At 52.1% G+C, this 23,692-nt stretch overlaps 7 protein-coding genes across 7 annotated transcripts; 2 read left to right on the plus strand and 5 right to left on the minus strand.

Moving 5' to 3' along the window:
• Nucleotides 1–2,687: 2,687 nt before the first annotated feature.
• On the minus strand, nucleotides 2,688–3,184 carry PODANS_2_1235 (uncharacterized protein; the record flags this gene model as incomplete). The annotated part of the gene is made up of 2 exons (XM_001910833.1): nucleotides 2,688–3,059; nucleotides 3,125–3,184. 2 exons carry the CDS (start codon nucleotides 3,182–3,184, stop codon nucleotides 2,688–2,690), a joined length of 432 nt encoding a protein of 143 aa, XP_001910868.1.
• A 1,627-nt stretch (nucleotides 3,185–4,811) lies between these two features.
• On the minus strand, nucleotides 4,812–5,624 carry PODANS_2_1240 (uncharacterized protein; the record flags this gene model as incomplete). The annotated part of the gene is made up of 1 exon (XM_001910834.1): nucleotides 4,812–5,624. One exon carries the CDS (start codon nucleotides 5,622–5,624, stop codon nucleotides 4,812–4,814), a length of 813 nt encoding a protein of 270 aa, XP_001910869.1.
• Nucleotides 5,625–9,248: 3,624 nt separating this feature from the next.
• Nucleotides 9,249–10,009, minus strand: PODANS_2_1245 (uncharacterized protein; the record flags this gene model as incomplete). The annotated part of the gene is made up of 3 exons (XM_001910835.1): nucleotides 9,249–9,787; nucleotides 9,843–9,950; nucleotides 10,000–10,009. The coding sequence occupies 3 exons, from the start codon at nucleotides 10,007–10,009 to the stop codon at nucleotides 9,249–9,251; spliced, it is 657 nt and encodes a 218-aa protein (XP_001910870.1).
• Nucleotides 10,010–10,300: 291 nt separating this feature from the next.
• Nucleotides 10,301–11,270, plus strand: PODANS_2_1250 (uncharacterized protein; the record flags this gene model as incomplete). The annotated part of the gene is made up of 3 exons (XM_001910836.1): nucleotides 10,301–10,835; nucleotides 10,889–11,192; nucleotides 11,252–11,270. 3 exons carry the CDS (start codon nucleotides 10,301–10,303, stop codon nucleotides 11,268–11,270), a joined length of 858 nt encoding a protein of 285 aa, XP_001910871.1.
• Nucleotides 11,271–11,797: 527 nt separating this feature from the next.
• On the plus strand, nucleotides 11,798–12,649 carry PODANS_2_1260 (uncharacterized protein; the record flags this gene model as incomplete). The annotated part of the gene is made up of 2 exons (XM_001910837.1): nucleotides 11,798–12,023; nucleotides 12,096–12,649. The coding sequence occupies 2 exons, from the start codon at nucleotides 11,798–11,800 to the stop codon at nucleotides 12,647–12,649; spliced, it is 780 nt and encodes a 259-aa protein (XP_001910872.1).
• Nucleotides 12,650–13,478: 829 nt separating this feature from the next.
• PODANS_2_1270 (uncharacterized protein) lies at nucleotides 13,479–15,390 on the minus strand (the record flags this gene model as incomplete). Its single annotated transcript, XM_001910838.1, has 3 exons — nucleotides 13,479–13,950; nucleotides 14,085–14,181; nucleotides 14,241–15,390. The coding sequence occupies 3 exons, from the start codon at nucleotides 15,388–15,390 to the stop codon at nucleotides 13,479–13,481; spliced, it is 1,719 nt and encodes a 572-aa protein (XP_001910873.1).
• A 1,770-nt stretch (nucleotides 15,391–17,160) lies between these two features.
• PODANS_2_1280 (uncharacterized protein) lies at nucleotides 17,161–18,964 on the minus strand (the record flags this gene model as incomplete). The annotated part of the gene is made up of 3 exons (XM_001910839.1): nucleotides 17,161–17,503; nucleotides 17,565–18,801; nucleotides 18,880–18,964. The coding sequence occupies 3 exons, from the start codon at nucleotides 18,962–18,964 to the stop codon at nucleotides 17,161–17,163; spliced, it is 1,665 nt and encodes a 554-aa protein (XP_001910874.1).
• Nucleotides 18,965–23,692: the final 4,728 nt, after the last annotated feature.

A 23,692-nucleotide genomic window follows, 5' to 3' on the forward strand; every position in this document is an offset into this window, starting at 1 on the left:
ATTCAGGGACCTGTTGAGGGTATATTTGCGGTGTTGTGGTTGGTTTGTGTGTTTTCTCACCATTTCAGTATACCCTCAACAAGTCCCTGAATGAACACACCTGCGTGACAGTGACTCGCTCGCAGGCCGCACTTCACGCAGAACAAAGAAAAGACACTGCGGGCCCGCAGGCCTCATAATAAGCACCGGATTGGCCTGATCAGAGAGCCAGAATTGCCTGCACGCGTGCAAGGCACAAAATTTGAAGGAATAAAAGTCGATGTCCTGTCTACAATAGAATGTCAGAAGCAGACTGCTTATATACATGACCCCTGAACCCCCGAATCCTCCGAAAGCCCACTTCCTCACTTATATCCTCAGCCCTATGACCGCACCCCAAACCACTATTAACTCGACTTCCAGTATAAGTCTTTTTTTTTTAATCCAGTAGTAGGCCAAGCGCAAGCTTTGCAAATGAGTGATCCTAGCCGCGCAAGGCTTACTATTTTTTTTAGACAAATGTTTAAATTTAATAATTTTTTTGGTTTTCATTTATTTTTTTAAAAGTAATTAAACTAACTTTATATAAACTTATTAATTTAAATAAAAAAAATTTATATTAAAGTATTATTAAATGGACATTAACATAGCTTACATTTTTCTATAAAAGTTTTGAGAATATATTTAAAGACAATATATATAAAAATGATTTTTTTTAAAAGAAAATAGAAAAAAAAAGAATTAGACGAAGATTTGTAGAGTTTCTTGTGTTTACATTTGTTGCCTTAATTACCGTGCAAGAATAAGGCTATCTCCATAATCGCTGCTGCCAAACGTGGAAACATCAACATATTTAGTGGGGAAAAAACCTATCACCACACTTACCGCCGCCAAAAATGAGGATTTCATGATACTCGCCGCCGCCAAAAGTGAAGCTATTTCCCGCACTTGCGGCCGCGAGAAAAAAATCATCTTAATGCATATGCATCTAAAGAGTATTCTTAAAATGCATATACGACTAAAGAGACAGCAAGAAGCATAAACTCATCTCCAAACTCACCGTCGCGGAAACTGAATCCATCGCTATACTCACTATTACCAAAAGTGAGTCTATTATTCCATCAACTGTTATAAGTTAAAAATCAATACCCTCGTCGCTGCCGAAAGTGAGGTTGTCATTACACTCGCTGCCGCCAAAAGTGAGGTGATCATCACATTTACTGTCGCAAGCTAAAAATCGCCACTGTCGCTGCCATCGAAAGTGAAGCTATCACCACATTCGCCGCCGCCAAAAGAGAGGATGACATATCTGCCAGGCCTGCCATGTTCGTCATGTTCGCCATATTCGCCATGCTTGCATGCTTGTCATGTCCGCCATGTTCGCCATGCCTGCCATGCTTGCCTACCTCCCATACCTCCCATACTCACCATATTTACCAGATTTGCCATGCTTCCATACTTGCCATGCTTACCATACCTCCCATATTTGCCATATTCACTATAATTGCCTTGCTCGCCATGTTGGCCATACTCTCCATACTCTCCATACTCTCCATACTCTCCATACTCTCCATACTCTCCACGCTCTCCATGATCTCCATGCTTCATGCTCACCATGCTCACCATGCTCACCATGCTCACCATGCTCACCATGCTCACCATACTCATCGTGTTCATCATGCTCACCATGCTCACCATACTCATCGTGTTCACCGTGTTCACCGTGTTCACCATGGCTGCCATGCTTGCCATGTTCATCATATTTGCCATTTTTGCCATTTTTGCCATCCTCGCCGTGTTCAATTGCACCTCTTCCCACAGCCCTCCTGCCGCCCCCAGCACACTTTTCAGGCCCTTGCCAATCGCAATCAAACCTGCCAGCCATTGGCAGGTGGCCTGCAATGGCGGCATTGTGCGAAAACGGCCCATAAACCCCCGCACTTCGTCATCGTGAAGCCTGAAAACCTCAACACCAGCCGTTATTGGCGAAGTTTTATGGGATGAGGTTGCACAAAGCGAGGCGTCTGATGTATTTAAACCGAAAAAACGTTTTGTGCGATATTTGGCGGCCTTCACCGGGCCGGAGGGCTAACATGCAGCCATTTAGGGGCGAGTGACGGCCGGTGCCTGGGGCAGAGAGACCGGATGGAATTGACGGCGACGAGGTCACCCGCGGGGTGCGGTCCAGTGAGGCGGTACGGTTGGGAAATGCAGTGGGCGTGCCCTCTTCCTCTCCCTCTTCCTCTCCCTCTTCCTCTCTCTCTTCCTCTTCCTCACACACACACACACTCTCTCCCTCTCCCCACACATCCACACACTCCTTCACACACACACTCCTTCACACACACACTCCTTCACACACACACTCCTTCACACACACACTCCTTCACACACACACTCCTTCACACACACACTCCTTCACACACACATTCTTTCACACACGCACCCCCCGGCTTCTCCTCTATCAGGTGTGCCCCATTGCCGTCGTTCCCCCCTCCCTGTACGCTCTCCACTGTGCCCCGGTCTCTCTCTCCCTCTCACTCGCTGGCAATTCCTGGCACGTCGTGGCGCACCAGAGCCACAGAACCACGCCGCTCTCCTCAAAGAGGTATGCGCCCTTCCATCACCATTGTTCCCCTCTCCCCGGCGGGCCCCAGTGTCTCCTGAACGCCGGCTCCAATTCCCCTTCAATTGGCTTCACATCCCCTTCAATTTGCCCTCAAAACCAGCGTCAAATCCCCCTCCAAATGGCAGTCAACGGGCGTGTAATTTGACACCAATTCCCTGCAGTTCAACCAACCCACAAGCCTCTCTCCCCCTCGTCGAACGAAACGGCCGGGGCCCTCGCCATCATGGGCAGCGAGGGAACAAAGCGTGAGGGGGTCGGGCAGGTGGCCAGAGAGAACGGGGGAGGGAATGCCGGCGATGCGGTGACGATTCCCGGCGGCGACGTCGGCAAGAGCGTGGCTCGCAAGAGCCACCAACAACACATCCGGGGCCGGCACGCCCCTCTCCTCGGCCCGGCGACGGTGCCCTTCCCGCGTGTAAACGCGGGCAGCCAGGTGGCTCGCGAGGGCCACCTCCGACACATCCGTGGCCGGCACGCGCCCCTCGACGGCACCCCGGAGGCTCTCGCGAGCCTCACCAAGAAAGCTCCCGCGGAGGCGGCAAAGGGGGAGGTGAATGGGGAGGTGGCCAACGCCATGATTTAGGGGGATGTGTGGGGGTGGTTATGGGTGGTGTGTGCTCTTTTTTTGGCGCGTTGATTTGATATGTGGCTGGCCTATAAAGGCTTGCTATCAGAGGTGAACTGGGAACGGTGGAAATAGCGTTGATTTTGGCGTTCATATCGCGTTGAATTTGATATTGTGGAGTTCTTTTGGCATGTTGTTGAGCGTGAGCCCTCCTCCATGTGGGTGAGCCTCCCCTGTGTGGGTGTGCCTTGCCCCGTGTGCGTGCCTCCTCCATGTGCGTGTGGCCCCTCCAGTTATATCAACCCCCCATGTGTGTATGCTGCCTTTATGTTTGCGCCCATGCTTTCTTCATGTATGGGCCTTCTCCACGTGTGTATGCCGTCCCCATGTGTGTGCCCATGCCCTCTCCATGTGCGTGTCCGTGCCTTCTTTATGTGTGTGCCATGTCCTCTTCATGTGTGTGAGGCCATGCCCTGTCCATGTGTGTGGCCATGCCGTCTCCATGTGTGCATGCCCTCTCCGTGAGCATATGCCGCCTCCAGTGTTCACGCCTTCTCCACGTGTATTCCCACGCCTTGCGAACGTGTGCGTGCCGCCTCCATATTGGTGCCCATGCCTTATCCATGTGTATGTGCCTTCGCGTGGGTTCCATGTGTCACAATCGATAAGATCACAATCGATAAGATCACAATCACAACTGATAAGGACTAATCGATAAACTCATAATTGATAGTGCCAACTCTAGTAGTAGCATATAGGGATGCATATTGAGCAAAGGGATAGAGTCCATATATATGCACATAAAGCAAATATAAGGTATGTTCATCAAGTGAAACAAGCTGAATTCAACAGTCATCCAACCCGCTATCTTGTCTTGTGCTATGCTAAAACCCGGGAGGCAGGTTTATTCCATGCCCAATCTCTCAAAGAGAGAGAGATATCTGAAACTGCCCTAAGAATACACAATGAAGGTCTCAAACATTGAGTTGTTAATAGCCCGCTCCAGGACAGCACATCCCAGAATGCCATTACATTGCCAATTGCTTCACATCCATCCCCTGATGAAGCAAGAAAATAATCCTTCCCCACAAGCTATGCTTGCTATTATTGTGCCAGAGCTAGACCAAAACCTACTCTCACTCCCACCAGGAGAGAGGAGCAGAAACTGGTGCTCCGACGGTTGACAGAAGCGGTAAGGAACGCAAGAGATATTATATCTCGAGGGGGTGGCAGCATCACACAATGAAGTGGTGCTTGGCCTGCCCTCCTCCCAGATCGACACACAGAATCTCGAACCAGTCGCGACCCCGGGTCTGGGAGGGAAGGGCATCAGGTTGTGTGAGAGCTTGAGTGTGTATTTCAACAAACAGCATCAAACAAAGTGAGCGTACAGCTTTTCATTAGTCATTAATCATCATGTCCTCAAAAGTGAGGGACGCGAATGTTAACGATAGCGAATAAAGCCTCGTGTTTGTGGTGTGTGGAGGGATCCTGGCTAGGTGTGCCGACCTCATAGCGGATAGAAATCAACGCCAAGGTCTTATTAAGGCAACATCCAACAAGCAAGTCCTTTGTCTTCCATCAAAGAGGTAAAAAAAAAAGGCAGCAAGTCTACCCCTAGACATTGGGCGCGGGCATTTATCGGCGGACGACGATGCCGTTGCGGCGGGAGCTGCGCTCAACGTACTCTTGCTCGTCCTCGGAAGAGGAGCACGAGTCCTCGTAGCCGCAGCGAGAACCGCCGCAGTCGAGACGGACGCGCTCACCCTTGCGGGTGATGCCGTAGCGCTCGCAGGTGCACGAGGAGCAGTCTGAGGATGGGGTGCTGTAGCCGGACGACGACGAGGAGTTGTCGGAGCGGTACGAGAGCGAGGAGCCGACAGAGGAGACGGGAGAGACGGAAGCGCCAAAGTCGGTGATGATGTCCTCGGCGTCGTAGTCGTAGATGCCGGTGGCAGCAAAGTGGCTGGAGAGCTCATCCTCGTCAAAGTCGCCGTCCAAGATGTGGCGGGTAGCGTGGGGAGCTACGGGCTTGGGGGCCTTGATCTGGGACATGGAGAGAGGGCGACCCTTGGGGATGTCGGAGCTGACGGAGTGGCGCGAGGAAGACTTGCGGGAAGAGGACTTGCTGGAAGAGGAAGACTTGGAGGAAGACTTGGGGACGTCAAGGATGTTGAGGGCACGGCCGGTGGTGGGCTCAACGGTGGACTCCTCGGAGGGGTTGTGCGAGACGTGGTACCCATCGATCATGTAGTAGTACCAGTATCTTTGGCCGACTTGAAGTGTGGTGGGCTGGAAGCGGAAGGTACCCTTCCATGTGCCGGACTTGGAGGAAGTCTTGTCCTTGGAGAGCGGGAGTTGGCCGGAGTAGTTGTCCCAGGAGCCGAGGAGATGGACGGTCTTGACACCGGAGGAAACACGGAGGTTGAATGAAAGCTGAATGGCGGACATTTTGAATGTGAGGCTGAAATAAACACGAGATGCTGATAATTAAACCGTCCCGAGAGAAAATAGCTTCGCGCTGTAGGGCGAGGCGAGCAAGTAAACCAGTAGTTGTTTTTGAGGGTATTCGGAGGTGGCGATTAGGAAGTAGCTAGGACCAGCAAAGCTACAATATTTTGATTTTTTTGTGTATTAGTTGAATTAACAGAGCACAGCTCCGTGTAGAGGGGGAGGGTAAAGAAAGGGGGAGGAGGGGAAAAAACAAAAACCGGTTTATTGTTTTTGAGGGCTTGCTGAAGAAGAGAAGAAGGACAGGAAAAGAGGGTGAGGCCAGAGCCTTATATCATCTGGCGCCGAGTTGGACGAGAGAGGCACAACCAAGGGAGGATGGGCGGGACAAGAAGCCATCGGCCCAGTTTGAGAGACCACAGCATGGGGCGCATGGCCCTCAGCGAGCACTACAGATTGCCGGCCGAGGTGGTGATGGAGGGCCGAAGCCAATGAGAGAGAGGATTGGCGGATAGAGGCAGGGCCATGCCTGCTGCTGTGTTCACAGTCGATATCACCCAGCTCGCAGAGTGCTACTGCACTGTGGGCGGCTAACACCAGCGGGACGTTGTCGGTGGTGATGGGAATCTTTTTTGGGAAACTCACAAGAGAGACAGAGAACATGAGAGACAGGAAATGCCCCGCACTTGTCAATCACCCACGCTAGACAGCTTTAGGAATAGTCCGGCGTCTAAATCCTGGTCGTCATTGACCAATCAGGTGTTACATTTCCAGATCACACACAGCTCATGCGGACGACGGCAGAGTCAGCCAATAATCGACACTGTCGCTACCCGCAAACCTGCGCGGTGCATGATGCGGGCGAGCATCTCATCATCAACTCTCAGGACATTTTGTGAGTGGCTGCCCCTTTCGAGAACCAACCGTTGGAGCGAGAGGCTGGCCTTCCATCGCAGGATTTACCTCCGAGTCCTACCCCACGAAGCATTGGCGCTGATGTCAAGGCAAATCACCATCTTGATATTCCCTCTGTATGCATCTCGCTGCAGCCTGCAAGCACGGGGACAATCTTTGCAGTAGGTGGCTGTCATCTTGTGGAGAGAGGCGGCCGCGGATTGGGCCGATAATCTGGCTTCTCACAGTTCACATGCCGGGTAAAGTGCTGAGCTGAAGGTGCAGTTCAAGATCGGGCTGGACCATCAAGAAGCATGCTGGAAGCCGTTGATTCTATGGCTCTGGGTTCTCTCGGACAATTCCACCATCGACAACGCCGCCACAACGGCGCATCGCTTCTTGGGGAAGGCCATGGAAGCCGACTGCCGACTTCTTGGACACCTCTATCCGATGTCTGGCTTGGTGGATCTGCTCGCTTGCGCTTGTCGAGCTGGTCGTCCGGTAAAAGCGCTCATCCTCGCGTGTATTGCGTATAGTATTCAGACGAGGAGAGCTAATGCATGCAAGCAATCAGCTTGCCTTCTAGCTCAGCAGTAGCAGCCTAGCATTGGCGGGTATGAGGCATCATGATCACATCTCCACAGGAAGGACGGTGGATTCCTGGACGTAAGAATGTGATATCGAGCTGCAAGAGACGATGTGCCAATGGCTTGCCGTGCACATAATAGCCGCCTCAGCTCTGCATGGGTTGGTCCGTACACCCATCCCGGTTCACTCATTACTTCACCTACCTTTAACTTATTTAGAAATGGGGTTATAGACACCAGAAGCTCGGAAAAGGCTAGGATTACAAACACGGAAAGCTCAGACTGTGTCTATAATCCTAGCCTTTTCTGTGTATAGTCTGAGCTATGATATTTTATTCCTGGCTTTGTCTGCGTATGATCTGAGCATTCTAAAGACAAGTTTGGGTCATAGCAAGCTCAGGTTGAAAGAAGAAAGCTTGGAATACTTTTAGAATAAAAGGCTTATTTACCTTGGATAAAAAAGAGCTGTAAATTCGGGCTGCAGGTAGTTTTATTCTCATTATTGAAAGGCCATCAACATTTGCTGAAGTATCGTCAAGGTAAATCTCTTGAGCCGAGGGCCTTACCTAGATTACTGAGAGTGAAGCTATCGCCATGAGTTTATAATATGAGCTGTATGAGGCTATAATCTGAGCTGTATGAGGCTACAAACTGAGCAATATAGTTTAAACAATAGGATAGAGTCCAAGCTACCTCTATCGACATCTGGTAATTGATATCTACAGTCAAAGCTACATGCCTTATGTCAACATTGTAGTAGAGGAATTCCCATCCACCTTGCCTACCTGCTTACCCAGGTATATCAACACACACTAAACAGATCCCAGCTATAAACGGCAACTTCACTATACACACTCTTCAACGTTTAGTCACCCATGCTTGTTGCGCGTCTTGTTCCAAGATATATAGTCATCCCCAGGCTTCCTAAAATGTATTACTTAACAGAAGATTTTGCTGGCTACCTTCGAAGAAGCAAGCTATGTGTGGTGATGGGTCATGCGGTTGAACCATGACGGCTCGCAACACTGCTCACCACTACATGATTTTTCTACATAATGACCCACCGCATCTCCCTCTACCACAATAGTCTCACTCCCCACATAACTCCCCACCCACATAGCTACTCCCCCATGTCTCACCACACCCACCCGCATATCTCCTAGCTCTGACATCCACCACGTGTGGCAGCATCATATCTACAATAATACCCGGTAAAAATGTATAAGAGCTACAGCTATCATGTCTAAAAACAACATTTACAGTCCTAGATTAACTTCAAAATGAAAATGCAAGGCTCAGATCAAGTCTAGATATATGACACACAAAGTTTGGATCAAGTTCAAAGTAACATGCTAAAACTTAGGCAAGTCTAGAAATAAAATATACCAAATCTACCTAGATAAACTCCAACATATGATACGAGGCTCAGGTTAAGTCAAAAGGAAGATATATAAAGCTTGGATTAAGCGGGAAAACAAGAGATTTGAAACTTGGAACCAGTCTAGTAATAAGACATACACAGCTTAGATAAGGCTTCGATCAAGTCCAGAGATAAGACGTACCAAGCTTAGATTAAGTCCATAAATCAGACACCCAACGCTCAGATTTAGCTCATATTAAGTCCACTATAAGCTTGGATCAAATGGTCGAGCAAAAAACGCCTGAGGATGACTAGATATTCTTAAGTGCAGGTTGCATTTGTCTCCGCTTTGGGTCTTCTCTCTTCACTGCCTCTGCTTCCTATCTTCCCTACTTCAACATCTCTCTCTTTGAGACCTCTGGGTATCTTTTCAACGCTTCTCTCCATCTCTCCAAACCTCTCTGCTTTAGCATCCCTTTACTGATCTTCTCAGGTCACTACTCTGCGGTCCATTGTAGCCTTCGTTATCCACAGCAATGCCTTCTTTTAATGCCGTTGCCTGGATGCTTAAACGCATAAACTCGATATCTTGACGGTGTAATCCATTGATATTCATATCGTGCGCTTCCTTGGTATCTTCTCTTCAAGCCACTTGCTTATAACTGATCGTTTCCGCTGATGTTACACGCATGCTCGCAAGTTAGGGAGACTTATGAGTGCCTTTCGCTGATCCATATCTCATTTTACCGCTCTGTGACACTACCTACATTTCATTTCCACACTCTACTGTCTACCACCACCCGGGAACCCACCCGCTCCTGGAGGAGGGAAAGGCGGGAACTGCCCTCCCGGCGGTGGGAATGGCATACCACCCGGTGGAGGGAAAGCCCCTGGAGGGGGCACCGCTCCGTTTGGTGGTGGGAAAGGTGGCATGCCGCCACCAGGAGGAGGCGGGAAAGCAGCACCAGCTCCTCCAGGTGGGAAAGGTGGAAGCGGGAAAGGAGGTGCCCCGCCGGCAGGGGAAGCTGAATTTGGCGCACCTGGGAAGGGGAATGGCGGCGGAAATGGAGGGGCGTTGGCACCACCTGGGGCGCCAGGGAACGGAGGTGGGAACGGAGGAGCGCCTGGTGCACCGGGGAAGGCACCGGGGAAGCCTGGGGGTGGCATGCCTGGGAAGCCTGCGCCGGGAGGAGGGAAGGGGTTGGAGCCGAATCCGCCGGGTTGATTTTGTGGCAGCATGGGGTTGGCGTGGGCTTGGCCTTCGGCGGCGTAGGAGTTGGTGATGGAGTCGATGACGGACTGGGCCTTTTCGTGACCGATTTCTGTGAGGAGCGGTTAGCCAAGAACGGCGGCAGAGCAGGCAACAGAGAGACTTACGTTGGTAGTAATCGACAACGTTGCGGAGATGGTTGCGACCGCTGTTGTGGGCCTTGCGCACGCTCATGGAGTCGTGCGTGAGGTAGACATCGCAATAATCGCAAAAGACTGGAGAGTGTGTTAGCAGCGTCTCGATGTTTGCCCACGGTAAACGTACATTTTGGCATTTTGCCGGTGTTGTGGCTATGCGCCGATGATTTCGGATGTAGTTTTGATCAAAAAAGGAGAGGTTGATCGGAAAGCTGCTTTGCGCTCGTGGTTGTGGGTGGAAATCGATGGTGGTGTAGTGGTTGATGGTCGCGGTGCAGTGGATGTTCAAGGAAACAGTTCCAGTTTCGCGAGGCTGAGAAATCTGGACGCGGACTGTGAGCAGGGGTTGGGCGCAAGCCCGAGTGGAGGCCAAGCAAGGCTGATCCACAAAAGCTTTTTCTCTGGAGACTGGGCTTCTGATTGGCTGCATGGCCACGGTACCCTTGCTCTGGGCTCCAAGGGGGAAGGCGACAGATTGCCATTTTATCGAAGCTCCGGTGGAACGTGCAGCGCCCCCCCGTTGTGCCAGCTGTATTGACTTGAACTCACCACCGACGACGCCAACATCTTCATCTCCCTCCTTGCCGACAACAGCTCACTCGATATACTCAGACACACAGACAATGGTTCACGCACGGTCGGTGCTGCAGAATGTCTGCAGCGCGCTGCTCCTGCTGGCAGTGGGCACCGAGGCCCTGAAGTTCGACATCCAGGCGGGCAGCGGACACGACAGTCTTTCGAGGAGATGCATTCGGAACTTTGTCGCCAAGGACATGTTGGTGGTGGTTACGGCTATTGTGGATGGATACAAGGGCGATGGCATGCAACTGAACATGCACATTATGGACGCGGCAGGGAACGAGTACGGCAAGCCCAAGGACATTGCTGGCGAGCAACGCACCGTTTTCACCTCCCACGCCGACGCTGCTTTCGACGTGTGCTTTGAGAACATCCTCACAGGGAGTGCGTCAACCAACCTCTGGTCCTCAGGGACCCCGCTAACTCTTGACCAACAGACAAATACGTCCAGAACCCCAACCGTCACGTCGAGCTCGACATTGACATTGGTGCCGACGCCAAGGACTGGGCTGCCGTCCAGGCCAGCGAGAAGCTGAAGCCCGTAGAAACCGAGCTGCGCAGAATCGAGGAGATGGTGGGCGAGATTGTCAGCGAGATGGACTACCTCCGCCACCGCGAGCAGAAGCTCAGAGACACCAACGAGAGCACCAACAACCGTGTGAAGTGGTTTGGTTTCCTCACAACATTCTTGCTGGTTGGGTTGTGGGCCTGGCAAATCATGTACCTGCGGGCGTACTTCAGGTGTGTCTCCCCTGAATTTTGCTTAATTTGGAAGCAATCGCTAACACTATGGTGTGCAGGTCGAAGCATCTTATTTAATGAACTACCGGGGATTGGGGCCGGGCTGCTGGACTCGTTGGCTTTTTACATGGAGAAACTAAGGAGTTTAAACTACTACTACTTATTATTGAACAAGGCGGCGCGGGCGAGCACGGAATTATGACATATCGTACCTAGTGTATATGGATCTCAAGGCGGGATATTTTTTTTGGGGGGGGAAGAGGGGGGGGGCAGGGAAAATTGATGCATTGAATGTACAGTATCAATGTGTGTGTATGATTGATGTCTTTTCTGATCCCAAACAAAAGTGTTGTAAAAAGAATAAAATAATACAAACAAGGTAAACATAGACCGGCAAGACCCGGCAGACGGGACGGAGCTTGATGACACAGCAGCTTTCGGCCTCGGCAGTCGATCACCCGCCAAGCTAACTTTTGGTCGGTCCGGGTCCGGTCTACAACGGTCTTTTTTGCCGTCGTCATTGTTGCCTCTTTGACTTTTGATATTTCAGCAAAAATCACCCTCTCGTCGACATTCAATTGTTAACAGCAACCCCCCACATCACGATGGCCTCCCTCCGTCCAGCAACCCGCGCCCTCCGCGCCGCCATCCGTCCCACCACTTCAGTCCTCAGAACCGCCCGCCCCTTCAGCTCGTCCAAGTCCTCCCCCGACCCGGGCTCCCTCCCAAACCACGAACTCGATGTCGGCGAGCTCCAGGGCGCAAAGTTCAAGATTGAGCCTTTGCGTAGAGTAGGCGAAGAGCCAGACGTCATGCGCGCCCGTCTTCTCTGTTCGTCATCCCCCCATCCCCCCCATCCCCCCATCCCCTCCTCCCCCTTCACCTTTCTCTAACAATCACCAGACCAATCCCGCAAACGCGGCACCCTCGAATCCGACCTCCTCCTCTCCACCTTCGCCGCCTCCCACCTCCCCAAGATGACCCCCGCCCAACTCTCCGAATACGACCGCTTCCTCGACGAAAACGACTGGGACATTTACTACTGGGCCACCCAGCCCAACGTCTCCCTTCCCTCCGGCCAAACCCCCCCCTTGGAGGACAGAGCAGTGCACGAGTCCCCCCGACCCGGGGAGTGGGCGCAGACGGTGGGGACGTTCAAGCCCGCGTACCGGCCTGTGCCCAAGAGGTGGGAGGGGAGTGAGATTCTGGCTTTGTTGAGGGAGCATGTCCGGGTTAGGAGGGGTGATCAATCGGAGCAGGTGAAGGAGGAGCTGGGGCATCATGGGGAGGAGGGGCACAGGCATAACGAGGTGGAGACGAAGGGGATGCCGTTTATCCCTCCCCTCGATCAGTCCAGCTCAAAGGCGTACGTCCAATCTTGGGGAGACGGGGGGGGGTGGGGGGTGAGGGGCCCCCTGTTTGGGTGTAAAACAAACCGAAATAAAGAAGGAGGATAAAATGTAACAGTATGGGTTGTAAGATCACGTCTGGATATGCAGGAATGGGTACCACTCCCGAAAACGGCAGTGGTATAATCGGTTGGTTGCGTTTGAGCTCTAAGATATGGTCTACACATACCCCCAACCTTCTCTACGAAAAAGAACGTGCATTTAAAAATGGAGGACATGGTATACCATCAAGGTGGGAAGACGTCAGTCAGTCAGCTAGCAGCGCAAAAGGGGCATCAAGAACTGCAGCAGGCTCCAAAGAGAACCAACCCTGACCCGACAGTTCATCCCAATTGACTGACGTTGCCATGGATAATTTCAGGGGCATTTGACATATCCAGCTCAGTTTTATCGACATATCCAGACGGTAGATAGGCTGGCTGGGTTCACCAAACAGTATATATACCTCACATAACGCAGACACGTCCAAAACCAGCTCAACTCTTTCCTCTCTCTCTCTCTTCTTAAATTTAAACATCACCCCACAAAACACCACAACCACTTTCCCCCCCATATGCAAAGGTAAATTGACATGCTTATTTCCCTTCCCCCCCACCCCTTTCCCCGAAACACGCAATGCGAAAAAGGGTCAAGTAACACCAACCAACACCACCTAGCTTAAAAAACAACAAAAAAGCAGCGGGATATCTCTCAGAGAACAATAAAACAGACCCCCCCTTAGTTTGGCCCCCCCACCAGAAACGCCCAAGTAACCCCCTTCCTTCTCCCCTCAAAAAAAAAACCCAGTTTTAAATAAAAGAACAAGTCATTATCGTTCTTCCCCCTCCTCCTCCTCCTCCTCCTCCTCCCGTTTGACTCGGACATCCTCAAAAGGAACCTACCCCCCCTCAGGCAATATCCTCCCCAAACTCCTCAGCACCTCCCAAACCCCCACCCCCCGTGTCCCCACCCTTTCCTTCTCCCTCTCCTCCCGTTCCCTCAACCTCTCCGCCCCCAACCTCAAAACCTGATCCGCCTCCCGCCCCGCAGTCTCAACTCTCATGTCAAACTTGTGAACCCTGTCCGCCAGCACATCAACCTCAAACTCGAGCTCCTGATGCACATTCTGCAGCCTTGACCTGACCTGCCTCTTCCAGCTGCCAAAACTCGTCTCCGGACTAGTCAGGAAAGCCAACATTTTCGTTTCTTCCTCCGACAACAAACTGGGGTCTGGCAACGGGGCTTTTCTCGGGTCGGGTTGCGGGGGAGCGTCAGGGTTGTCTGGTGGGGGGGCTGAGAGGGGGTATATCGGGTCGAGTGTGGGTAATGGTTTCGCGATGGCCTGCCAGGCTTTTTTGACTTCTTTTAATCTACATCACCACAGTTAGTCTTCTCTTGGGGATAACGGAAATGAGGGGGTGGGGGGGAAACAAACCTTTTTATCCTCTCCTCCATCTCCTCAATCTTCCTGTCATAATCCTCATTCCTCGGGTTCGGCTTCAACACCACCGGCTGCTTCGGCGCTTCTTCCCGTGAGAACCAATCTGAAAACTCCGACACTGAGGAAAAGTCCTTCAAGATCTGGTCTTGTATCGCTCTCGCTATAATTCCACATTAGCATCCCCAATTCCATACATATTTCCAAAGAAAGAAAACTCACCTCCCAAAACAGCACTATTCCCCTTCCCCCCCCTAGGCTTCTCACTAAGCGCCCTCTCCCCGCACCAAATCAACAACTGCTTCATCCTCCTCGGCTCGCTCAACCCCTCGGCCGAAATATACTTGTAGAAATCCTTCGGATCAACCTCCCGATGTGGTAACGCGCTCTGCCCATTATCAATCAACGAGCTCGCCCTCCTCCCTCTCATGCCCAGTGAACTCCTCCTCCCTCCAGACGCTCCCCCCTTTTTTCGAAACTCTTTATTCCTGTTTTGAATAGGCGTGTCGCTGAAAGGTAGGGAGATCATCTGTGAAGCGGCGCCAGAGGGGTGTTCTGCTTGGGGTGTGCCGTTGGTCATAGGGTGGTCATGATCACGGTGGTGGTTGTGTCGCTGGTCCTGTGCTTTATCCTCTTCCTCCTCCTCCGGAATCCCCTCTATTAACTGCCTCCGCTGCGCTTCCTCTCTTGCTTTCTTGTCGGCATTCGACTCCCTCCCTTTCCTCCTCGTCTTCGCCTTGGGCATAACCGGCTCCTCATCTTGTACCGGTTGAGGCGCCGCCTGAGCAGCTGCACTAGACCTCCTTTTCGACGTCCTCCTCGGTAAAACCTGCTGCTGCGGCTGTACTGGTAACGGCGGTGGAGGCGCAGACTGTTGCGCCGGAGAGGAAGCGCGCTTTTTCGAACTATTCTTTGGTGGTCTTCCAACCTTCTTCGCGGTAGACATTTTCGGCAATGGCAATTCCGGCTCCGGCTCTGGCTCCGGTTCTGGCTCAGGTGGTGGTGGTGGTGGTGGTGGTGGTGCTGGCGTAGTCTTCACCCTCTTGGACCCGCGCGTAAACAAAAAGTCGCCATCCTGCTCGTCGTACACTGCCGGGGCTCCTGCTGCGGAGGAACCCTTGGAGTCAGCGTCATTCTTTCTCTTTTTCCTCCCCGTCGCCGGCGCAGGCGCGTGTTGTTGTTGTTGTGAAAAGGCCGCCGACTCGTTGATAACCGCGGCAGCCGCAGCAGTCCTCTTCCTCCTCTTGAACTCCGGCTCTTCTGGTTCTGGCGACGACGTACCCGCGAGGCGTTTACTCTTCCGACGCTCAGGCTGGTGGTGGCTCATGCTCAAGACTTGTAGCGGCTGGCGGGTCCGTACGAGAGTAGTCATGGATGTCGATGATGGCGGGGCGGGCGGCGCATCAAGGGCGGCTTGCTTCTTGTTCTGAACGGAAGAGGAGGGGAACTTTGTGAAGTCGTCGATTTCTTTTTTCTTTCTCCTCCCCTTGCGGTTTCGGTCGGTTGGTGATGTTTTTGCGACGTGGGGCAAAATTAGAATCCCGACAAGGCAAAAAAGTGTCGGTTTGGGCGCGTCGTCGTCGTCGGCGGCAGGACCAATTCCACTCTTGTTCAATTGATAGTTTGCGAGATTTGGGGCGGGTGGGCAGAAAGCCAAGCGGGCGGTCAGACAAGAACGCGTCGAAGGTACGTCGCTGAGCGGGCGGCCGAACCCGATCACCCCCCAAGTTGTGTGTTTCGCGTTTTATCCACCAGGGGTGGCTCCAGCTTTCGAGCTCCGGTTGCCGTCTTCGTCGTCGTCGTCGTCGGGAGGAGGCGACGATATCGTGCAAATAGTACACTACAGAATAGTGATGCTGTATCGGGAGTCGCGTACCGGTCGTCAACGTCCCAAGTGGGTTGCTTTTGCTGTCAATCGCGACGGGAAGCTGCGCCCGCCGGTTTGTTTACCCGCAGTCCACACTCAGAATTGCGGCTGCCGGAGTGCACGGACCACCCCCTTTGCTACGACGTCAACTCCATGCCCCCACCGCCAGCGAGGCCACAATTTATTGCCGTCAAAACTGATCGTGTGAGCTACATCAGCGGCTGGTAAGTGATGGCATTGTCAAGAATTTACCTTTGGGGTACAATACGTGTTTTTGGTAGCCCTAAGTGTTTTTTCACCCGCTTCAAAACTTCCACCGGTTTTGTCAAACGCTCTTAGATGGACGATTCGAGTTACAAGATTATCACAATGCATACGGAGTAATCCAGAAACCACCTTGGACACACGAATGCCATCATCTTCGAACAGAGTAAGTATAATCTTGAAGGTTTATTGCTCCCTTGGCTATGCTAACCGATGTCCTCATTGCTATCGCATGGCTCATTTGACATCCGTCCCCTGGCATGAGCGATAACTAACTATCTTGATATAAGAAGCTAGATGCAACCAACCTGCCACTCCCCCTCTAAAGGACGGAGTGGGCAGCCAGCGAGAGAAAAGATGAACAAAAACAAATACCCCATACATACCAGTACACCCGTTCATCGTCAACCATCCGCCCATCTGCCCAGCTTTAGGCCGAGGCATCCAAAAATTTCCTTGTCCTTGTTCGCAAACTGGCAAAGACCACGAGAAAAGGACAACAGGCCACCGGCATGTCCGTGCCGTGGTGCCCATCGCCTTCAGCCCACGCCGCGCAGGCCTTTTATCCCGCCAACGCCCTCATAATCCCACCCACCAAGAAAGCGAAGAAACTAAAGTATCGATAAACAGCAAATGACCCCAAAGGAAAAACGCCAAAACGCCCTTTTGATGTATACCCATGTTGTTGCTGATTACATACAGGGCAAGGGACCGAGGTGCCTATCACCCGGTCCCTCACCATACCGGCCGTGCGTGCTGCCCCCATTTCAGGAGACAAGCCCCGCGGCCTATTCACTATACACCCACGTTTGCCTCCAAAATTGACAAGTCCTCGACAAAGTCATCACCGCCCGCCGGGGAAAGATATGCCGTATCAGGCGGGCCATGAGGAGGGGAAAATCCAAGACCATATGTTGCTGTGAACACTTGGACTGGTGACGATGCCGAAGCTGTCGCTATGCCCGGGGCTGGCAACAATGCCGCTTCCGGATTCGCAGCGTTTCGATCGTTCTATGAGAAACGGCGACCACCGGTGTGGGCAGCCATCACCGGTTGGCTGGGCGGCATCCCACCAGCCATTTGGTAAGCGGCCATCTGGGGATTGTATTCCAGTGGTGGTGGTGGGATGTAGCCTGCGTGGATGCCTTGTTGTTGCTGTTGTTGTTGATGTTGCGACTGTGTTACTGGGCAGTCTTTGTGCGCAAGCAACAACGTCTTCAGGTTAACAACTTCTTCGCGAAGGACGCTAATCTGGTGGGTGAGGTTCTCGTTTTCTTGACTGAACTCCTCAACCTTGCTTTGAAGATTAGCCAGCCACTGCTTCTTACGCTGACGACACTTGAGTGCAGCAACCCTGTGTTACACTGTTAATGTTACCGTAACAGACAAAACCAAGACAAAAGCCAAGCACATACCTGTTGCGCTCAAGGAAATTCTTCCTCTTCTCCTCGTCTGTCATCTTGGTCTTGGTGCCGTCTTTGTTGATATGATGATCCTCATCATCAGAGTGATCGTCATAGTCTGGCTGCTGCGAGGGTGGAGGACCACCGTTTGTCTTGGCTTTTTTATTGGCCGGTCCTTTGGCAGCAGGGCCATCATCGGCCTTTCTGCGAGTGCCAGCAGCACTGGTCGACCCTCTCTTCCCCTTGGCACGGGTCACGGGACGCGCCTGTTCGCTCTCATCAGACATGGCGCTGCCAGTCTCACTAACACCACGCGCTGAGCTTCCTCCAATCGACGAGTTGCCATTCATCTGGGGAGAAGTGTTGATGGGTTGGACAGCGGGAGCAGGTTGATGATTGGAATGCACATGAACCTGGGCAGGCGGAACTGCCGTGTACTGAGACGGGGGTGGAGGCTGTGTCCCGTTACGTGCCTGGGCCAACATGTACAACCCGTTCGCCGCGTCGTTGTCGTGTGTATCATAGGAATTTGTGGGAGGCTTCACTTCAGCCTTCAAGCTCGACCCATTGCTCATTTCTTGGGGCGCAGAGGTGACGGCAGGAGGAGGCGGTTGTTGGACCTGGATGGGCTCGCGCTTGGCCTGAACACTCAGAGCAGTGCGGTGGAAGTCAAGCGTACTAGGGGTTTGCACGCCGGCAGTAAGGCCAGCAAAGAGAGCCGTGTTGGGACTTGGGGCCGGGAACATAGACCCGCTGCCCCCGGGAGTGAGACCGGTCCTCAGAGAAGACTCGTTGGGGGTTGGGAAGCCGCCTCGGATGTGATGAGTATCACTGAAATAATCATTTGTCGGCCCCGACAACATGGCCGGACTGAGAGGGCCCGTCCTGAGGGAACCTGGCCAGCCGAAGGGAGTAGCACCCGTGCCGGGAAGGAGTGACGACGGCGAGGTGAGAGCCGCGACAGATGGAAGCTTAGTCCCCCCGGGGGTCTCGGGGGCGCCGCCGCCAAAGGACTGCTCAAAGGGGTTCGGCTCGAGGCTCAACAAAGCCGCGCCGACGCCGGGGGGGTTCGAAAAGTAGTCGGGCGAGTTGTTGCCGGCTTGCTGTTGATTGTTCTGCTGCTGATTGGGACGGGGCGGAGGCGCGAGCGGCTTGGTGGCTTCCGCATTGGATGATGACGATGGTTCGGTGGTGGTGGTGGCGGTGGCAGACTTCAAGGGGCCGTCATTTTTGGCGTCGGATTGCGTGTCTGTTTTTTTCAAAAAAAAAAAAGTGTCGGCAACGACATTCGTTCATCAAGACAACGCAGCAGAAAGATGCCACTTACCTTGTCGCGGTGGGGATGCTTTCTTGCTGGACTGTTTGGGCGACTTGGACTCACCTCGGCCAGCGGCTCCAGTGGACAACCCCATGATGTCAATCAAAATCTTGCGGCGCCTTGCTGCTGCAGCTGTGCTTGCCTTCGCGGAAAAAGACTGAGCAAAGGGGAAAAGCGACGACTATGAGGTCACTTGGTCTTTCAAACCCATAAAAAAGGGCTGCGACGCTACTCTGCAGCGCTCCAGGACGCTGTCGGCTTCGAGAATAGTTACGTAGTGTGTCGCGACGTGGTGCTTTGCGTGCGGGTGTGGGTGTGTATGCGGAAAGAGAAATGGGACAAGACCGGGAATGGGGAGCGACGTCAGGTATGACGTTGGGGGAGGAAGATGGCGCAAGGTGAAATAAAAAATAATGGGGTCGCTAATGTGTGGTCCGGGGGCAGCACCCACTGGGTCCGTGTCCATGAAAGGAAGAAACTCTGTCCGGGCGGGACCGCTCTCTTGTCAGTTCAGCCACCAACTGCCTTCGACACTGCAACTGTCTTGCTTCTCCAGGTCAGATATCTTCGAGGTGACAGGTTGCTTCGCTTTCTTTTTGCTTTTGAAAATACCAAGGCAGTGAGATAATCGATAATAGAATAGCCTGACCAAAGAGACGAGACTGGGCAGTCCTCGGAATCCATTACAAAGCAGGTTCTCGCACGTCAACTTCCAGACTGCCCCCTTTTTCTGCCCCCCACACACACCTTGCGTGCTTTGCATGCCCTTCAAAAAATATACCGAACCGCACTTTAAGGGAAAGCTAGCTACCGTGCTACCTACTTTTGCCTCTCCCGGTCTTTGGAGCGACTCGCTGACCGTACCGAGGCGAGGAACATTAGCCATCATCCCCACGACCCGCATGTCTTGCAGTTATGATCCAGCCATGCGTGAATATCAGCGGTGAGGTGCCCGGTACCTTTTTGATTTTTTTTCTCATCACGAATTACTCTTGATACCACTAACACTCGATACCAGGTAACAAAAAACCGAGCAAACCTCGTGCTGATAACCATCATACGGCTTGGAGCTGGTCTTGCATAAGTCCTGGCCACAGAAAAGGACGTGGTGGAGCGGTGGGGCTTCTGCTTCACTGTGCTCGCACGGCTCGACCGTGTCTTTGACTTCGCGTGAGGATTCCACCCTTGGCACTGCACCTCCGGCAGAAGAGGAAAGGAAAGCACGCAACAGGTGCCCGTTCCAGCGAGCAGTCTTCAAATTGCCATTCTGCTCAGACCTTTGTTTTGACAATGTCCGTTTTTGCCATGTTTCCCATATCTCCGGGATGGATATATCTCTTTTCGATGATCTTGTCAAACCTCGGATTCTTTTACGCCTACTCATTCTTGTCAGTCGGTCTTGTCGTGTCAAACACAGCAGAACTCGACAGGCCCGAGATGCTGGTCCAATGAACTGGTCTCTTCGATCGATCCTTCTCCTTCAGGCCTTGCGGTGTCGATCAAAGGTCTAGATGCTTTGGCCGGCAGCCGGGGAAGATGCCCGGCACGACCAGTTTTCACCAGATATCCAAATATTCGGCCATGTCTGCCGAGCGCTTCCAGCGTTCGAGACCCGGCTGTGCGGGCATAACCATGTCATTTCTGACCGGAAAAGACGGCCGGAGATGGTGTGTGGTTAACAGAACGGAAGCAACAGCAACCAGCAACCAGCAAATCAATACAATCCTTCGCCAACGGTGAGGTGACAGAGAATCCAAAGAATGGCATGGATGGAACCATCTCAAAGGTCGGAACAAATTGAGGGAGGTGGGGCATTTGTGGCGAATTGGTTGTTTCTGTCGAATAACCTGCCAGCGTTTGCTTTCTCCCCTCATCAGGCAAGGTCCCCGCCCTTTGGTTTGGTGCCGGGCTGCAAATGGAGGAACATTGCGTCAGGCGCTATGGACCGGTGCAATCTGGCGGGATTGAAGATTCCCCCAGTGTTCTTTTTCCCCACTGCTCAACCAGCATGCTGCCAGCATTCCCTGGCCGCCGAGTTTTTGCATTTCTCTCTCGCTTTTCTGAATCTCTTCTTCCTCGAGAAGAAGCTGCAAGAGAGAGTTCATCGAGATCTCGGAAGACGATCGACATCCCCTCCAGGTGCCAGACGGGATCGGTTGGCTGACGCTCTTTTGCGTTGTCGGACCACAAAGGAAACGGACAGGGATGCCAGTGGGTGTCCGACCGTTTCTCCCAGCGATGACGTAACTTTGAGGTTGGAATGTTGTCTCAAGCCATGTTACTCGGCCATTGCCCGCACTGTGGGATCAAGTCTCTCCGTCTCCCACCATTTTGCCGTTTCCATCTGCTCTTTCGAGTCGTTGTGCTCACACTTGAATTCCTTCCGTCTCCCTCAGCGACTGCCCGCACCCGAACTCTTTCCATTGTTCTTCACCCAGTGATGACTTTTCTCGTGCTGGAATGTGTAGGGAAAGAGTCGCGTGCTGACATCACCATGCCACGGCAAAGCTGACCCCTATGACGCACTTGACAGCCGGCTGCACAATGGAAAACACAAGGCGCCACCTGGCTCGCGCAGTCAAGAGGCACGGGCGGGTTCCACTAGTCAACCACACAACCAGGTTTGCAGAAGACGCGCCCAATGGCTGAAGAGAACATTTCAGCGAAAATTCGAGAACGGGGCCTTGCACTTGCAGCCAGAAGCAAGCACCATTACACAGCAGGACCAAGCTCTGCAACCATCCTCTTTTCGCTTAACCACCTTCCGAACAACCTTTCCCACGCTCAACACGTTCCAGGAAGATTCCCACCAGAGAGGAGGGCCACAGGGCCCTGAAAAAAGCTGTGGACAGCCCTGGGATTCCCCGGACGGCTGATGATATCGCTAACCTTTTTCAGGCCATCACGGCAACAAACCATTGGCGGTTGACATAGCACCTGTGGGTGAAGGCAGCATTGGAGACAACGGCCGGCTCCCCGAGGTGCAGTAGCGCACTCACTGTGCGCGTCCCTTGGTCCTTATTTTCCGCTGCCAACGCATGACCTTTTTTGATATTGGCGTGGGGAGAGGACAGTGTGTTTTCACCTTCAATTGACCAGATCTTGAATTTGCTGGTGAGGCTGGCGGACTTGTGGCGGCGCCAACACTCGTCATACAAGAGCCTGATAAGGACTGGTAAGCGTATCTAGACGTTGTACAGTACTTCAGTAAACTTTATGGCGAGCCGATCACAGGTATATTCTCGGAATGGCGTTAAAAACTTCCGTCAGGTACCATCGATGGGCGTGGGGGACCGACAAAAGACAAGCTTGTTTGCTTGACATGATCGATCCATGTCACCCTGTCAAGATCCGGGGTACAGAGAGCCGCCTACGTAAGATCTGATATCTTTGAATATCAATATCAACTTCACTCCATGGTATTGTACATTACTCTTACATTTACAGGTTGTCGTCGTCGTCGTAGTAAGTACAACGCAGGCATAAGCAACGAGCGAGCTACTTCGTAGTAACTGCTAGCGCCGTCCACAAACTAGTGGAGGTGAGGCACTGTGGCTGCCCAATATTGCCAGCACATGCAAGAGATCACGAGATCTCGTCCATGAGACGCCCAACACGCTAGGTGGTCCTGAAGTCGAAGTCTATGGAGCCACGAGTATGTATTTGTCTAGTCCCAGCATTCTAATTTCACAACCTTAGCTTTCACTATTTAGAATCCCAGCTTTAATTGTCCAATATCCCAGCTCTTCACTGTCCAAAATCCCAGCTTTTTACTGTACAAAATCCCAGCTTCTTATGGGATATCCTCTATGGGCACCCTTATATATAGACACTTCCTCCATGTGCATTATTAACTTTCATTTATGCACCTCTCTCCCATTATCTCATGTGCACCCCCCATATTATAGCCCTGGCCCATAGAGAGGGTTATCCGTCCAAACTGTCCACCACGGTACTCTTGAAAGCTCTAGAAGCAACCTTTTGCAGTGATGCTTTGAGCGTGCCCGTGGAGCAAGTCCCTATGCTATATGTTGTGTGCCATGTGTGCCATGCTCTCCATGCTGGAAGTTTCTCGGTCCGGGCTCTTCCTACGCTACCACAACACCACTCACCATGGCAACAACGGCAACAACTGGATGACAGCTACCACAGCAACATTACTACTGATCCAAGCCTGCATGCTTGCTCTTCCTCTTCCCTCTGCAACTTACTTTTGCCTAGGCACACATCCTGCGTCGTAGATAGGATCATTACAACACGGCTTATTAGAATTAACACAATGACAATGACGAGATACCTAGGTATTATGACGGCATTGGTTATTTACTATTTTACATAAAACCACTCACAAAGCATGAAGATACTTAGTCCAAGCTTTATACAGATTTGATCTTAGCAACCGTTTCTTATGATCCTGGCTCTTACTGTCGAAGATCCCATCTTGCACAATCTAAAATCCCAGGTTTGACAATATGCGTTCTCAGCTTCTTGTTAAAACGAGGCTCTATAAAGTTATAGTGGATGAAAATGGATAGAGAATATATTGGAGGATATTCTATCTAAGCTTATATTTATCTCATCTCAGTATTTGTCTCTTACAGCCTTGGCTTTTACTATCTAAGTTGCTGGCTTTTGATGTCTAAACCCCAGCTTTTGTTATTCAAAATCCGAGGTTGCTCCAAACGTGGCATTCTCAACAACAGAACTGTACATCAAGCTCGCCCACTTTGATCGAAAGAAAGCCCATATCACAGATTCATCCTATCACAAAGCACCGACTTGAAACATCAAACACAACGCTCTAAAAAGCAGTCATCGCCCT

This window comes from Podospora anserina, chromosome 2 (genome assembly GCF_000226545.1).
Source record: "Podospora anserina S mat+ genomic DNA chromosome 2, supercontig 2".
NCBI lineage: Eukaryota > Fungi > Ascomycota > Sordariomycetes > Sordariales > Podosporaceae > Podospora > Podospora anserina.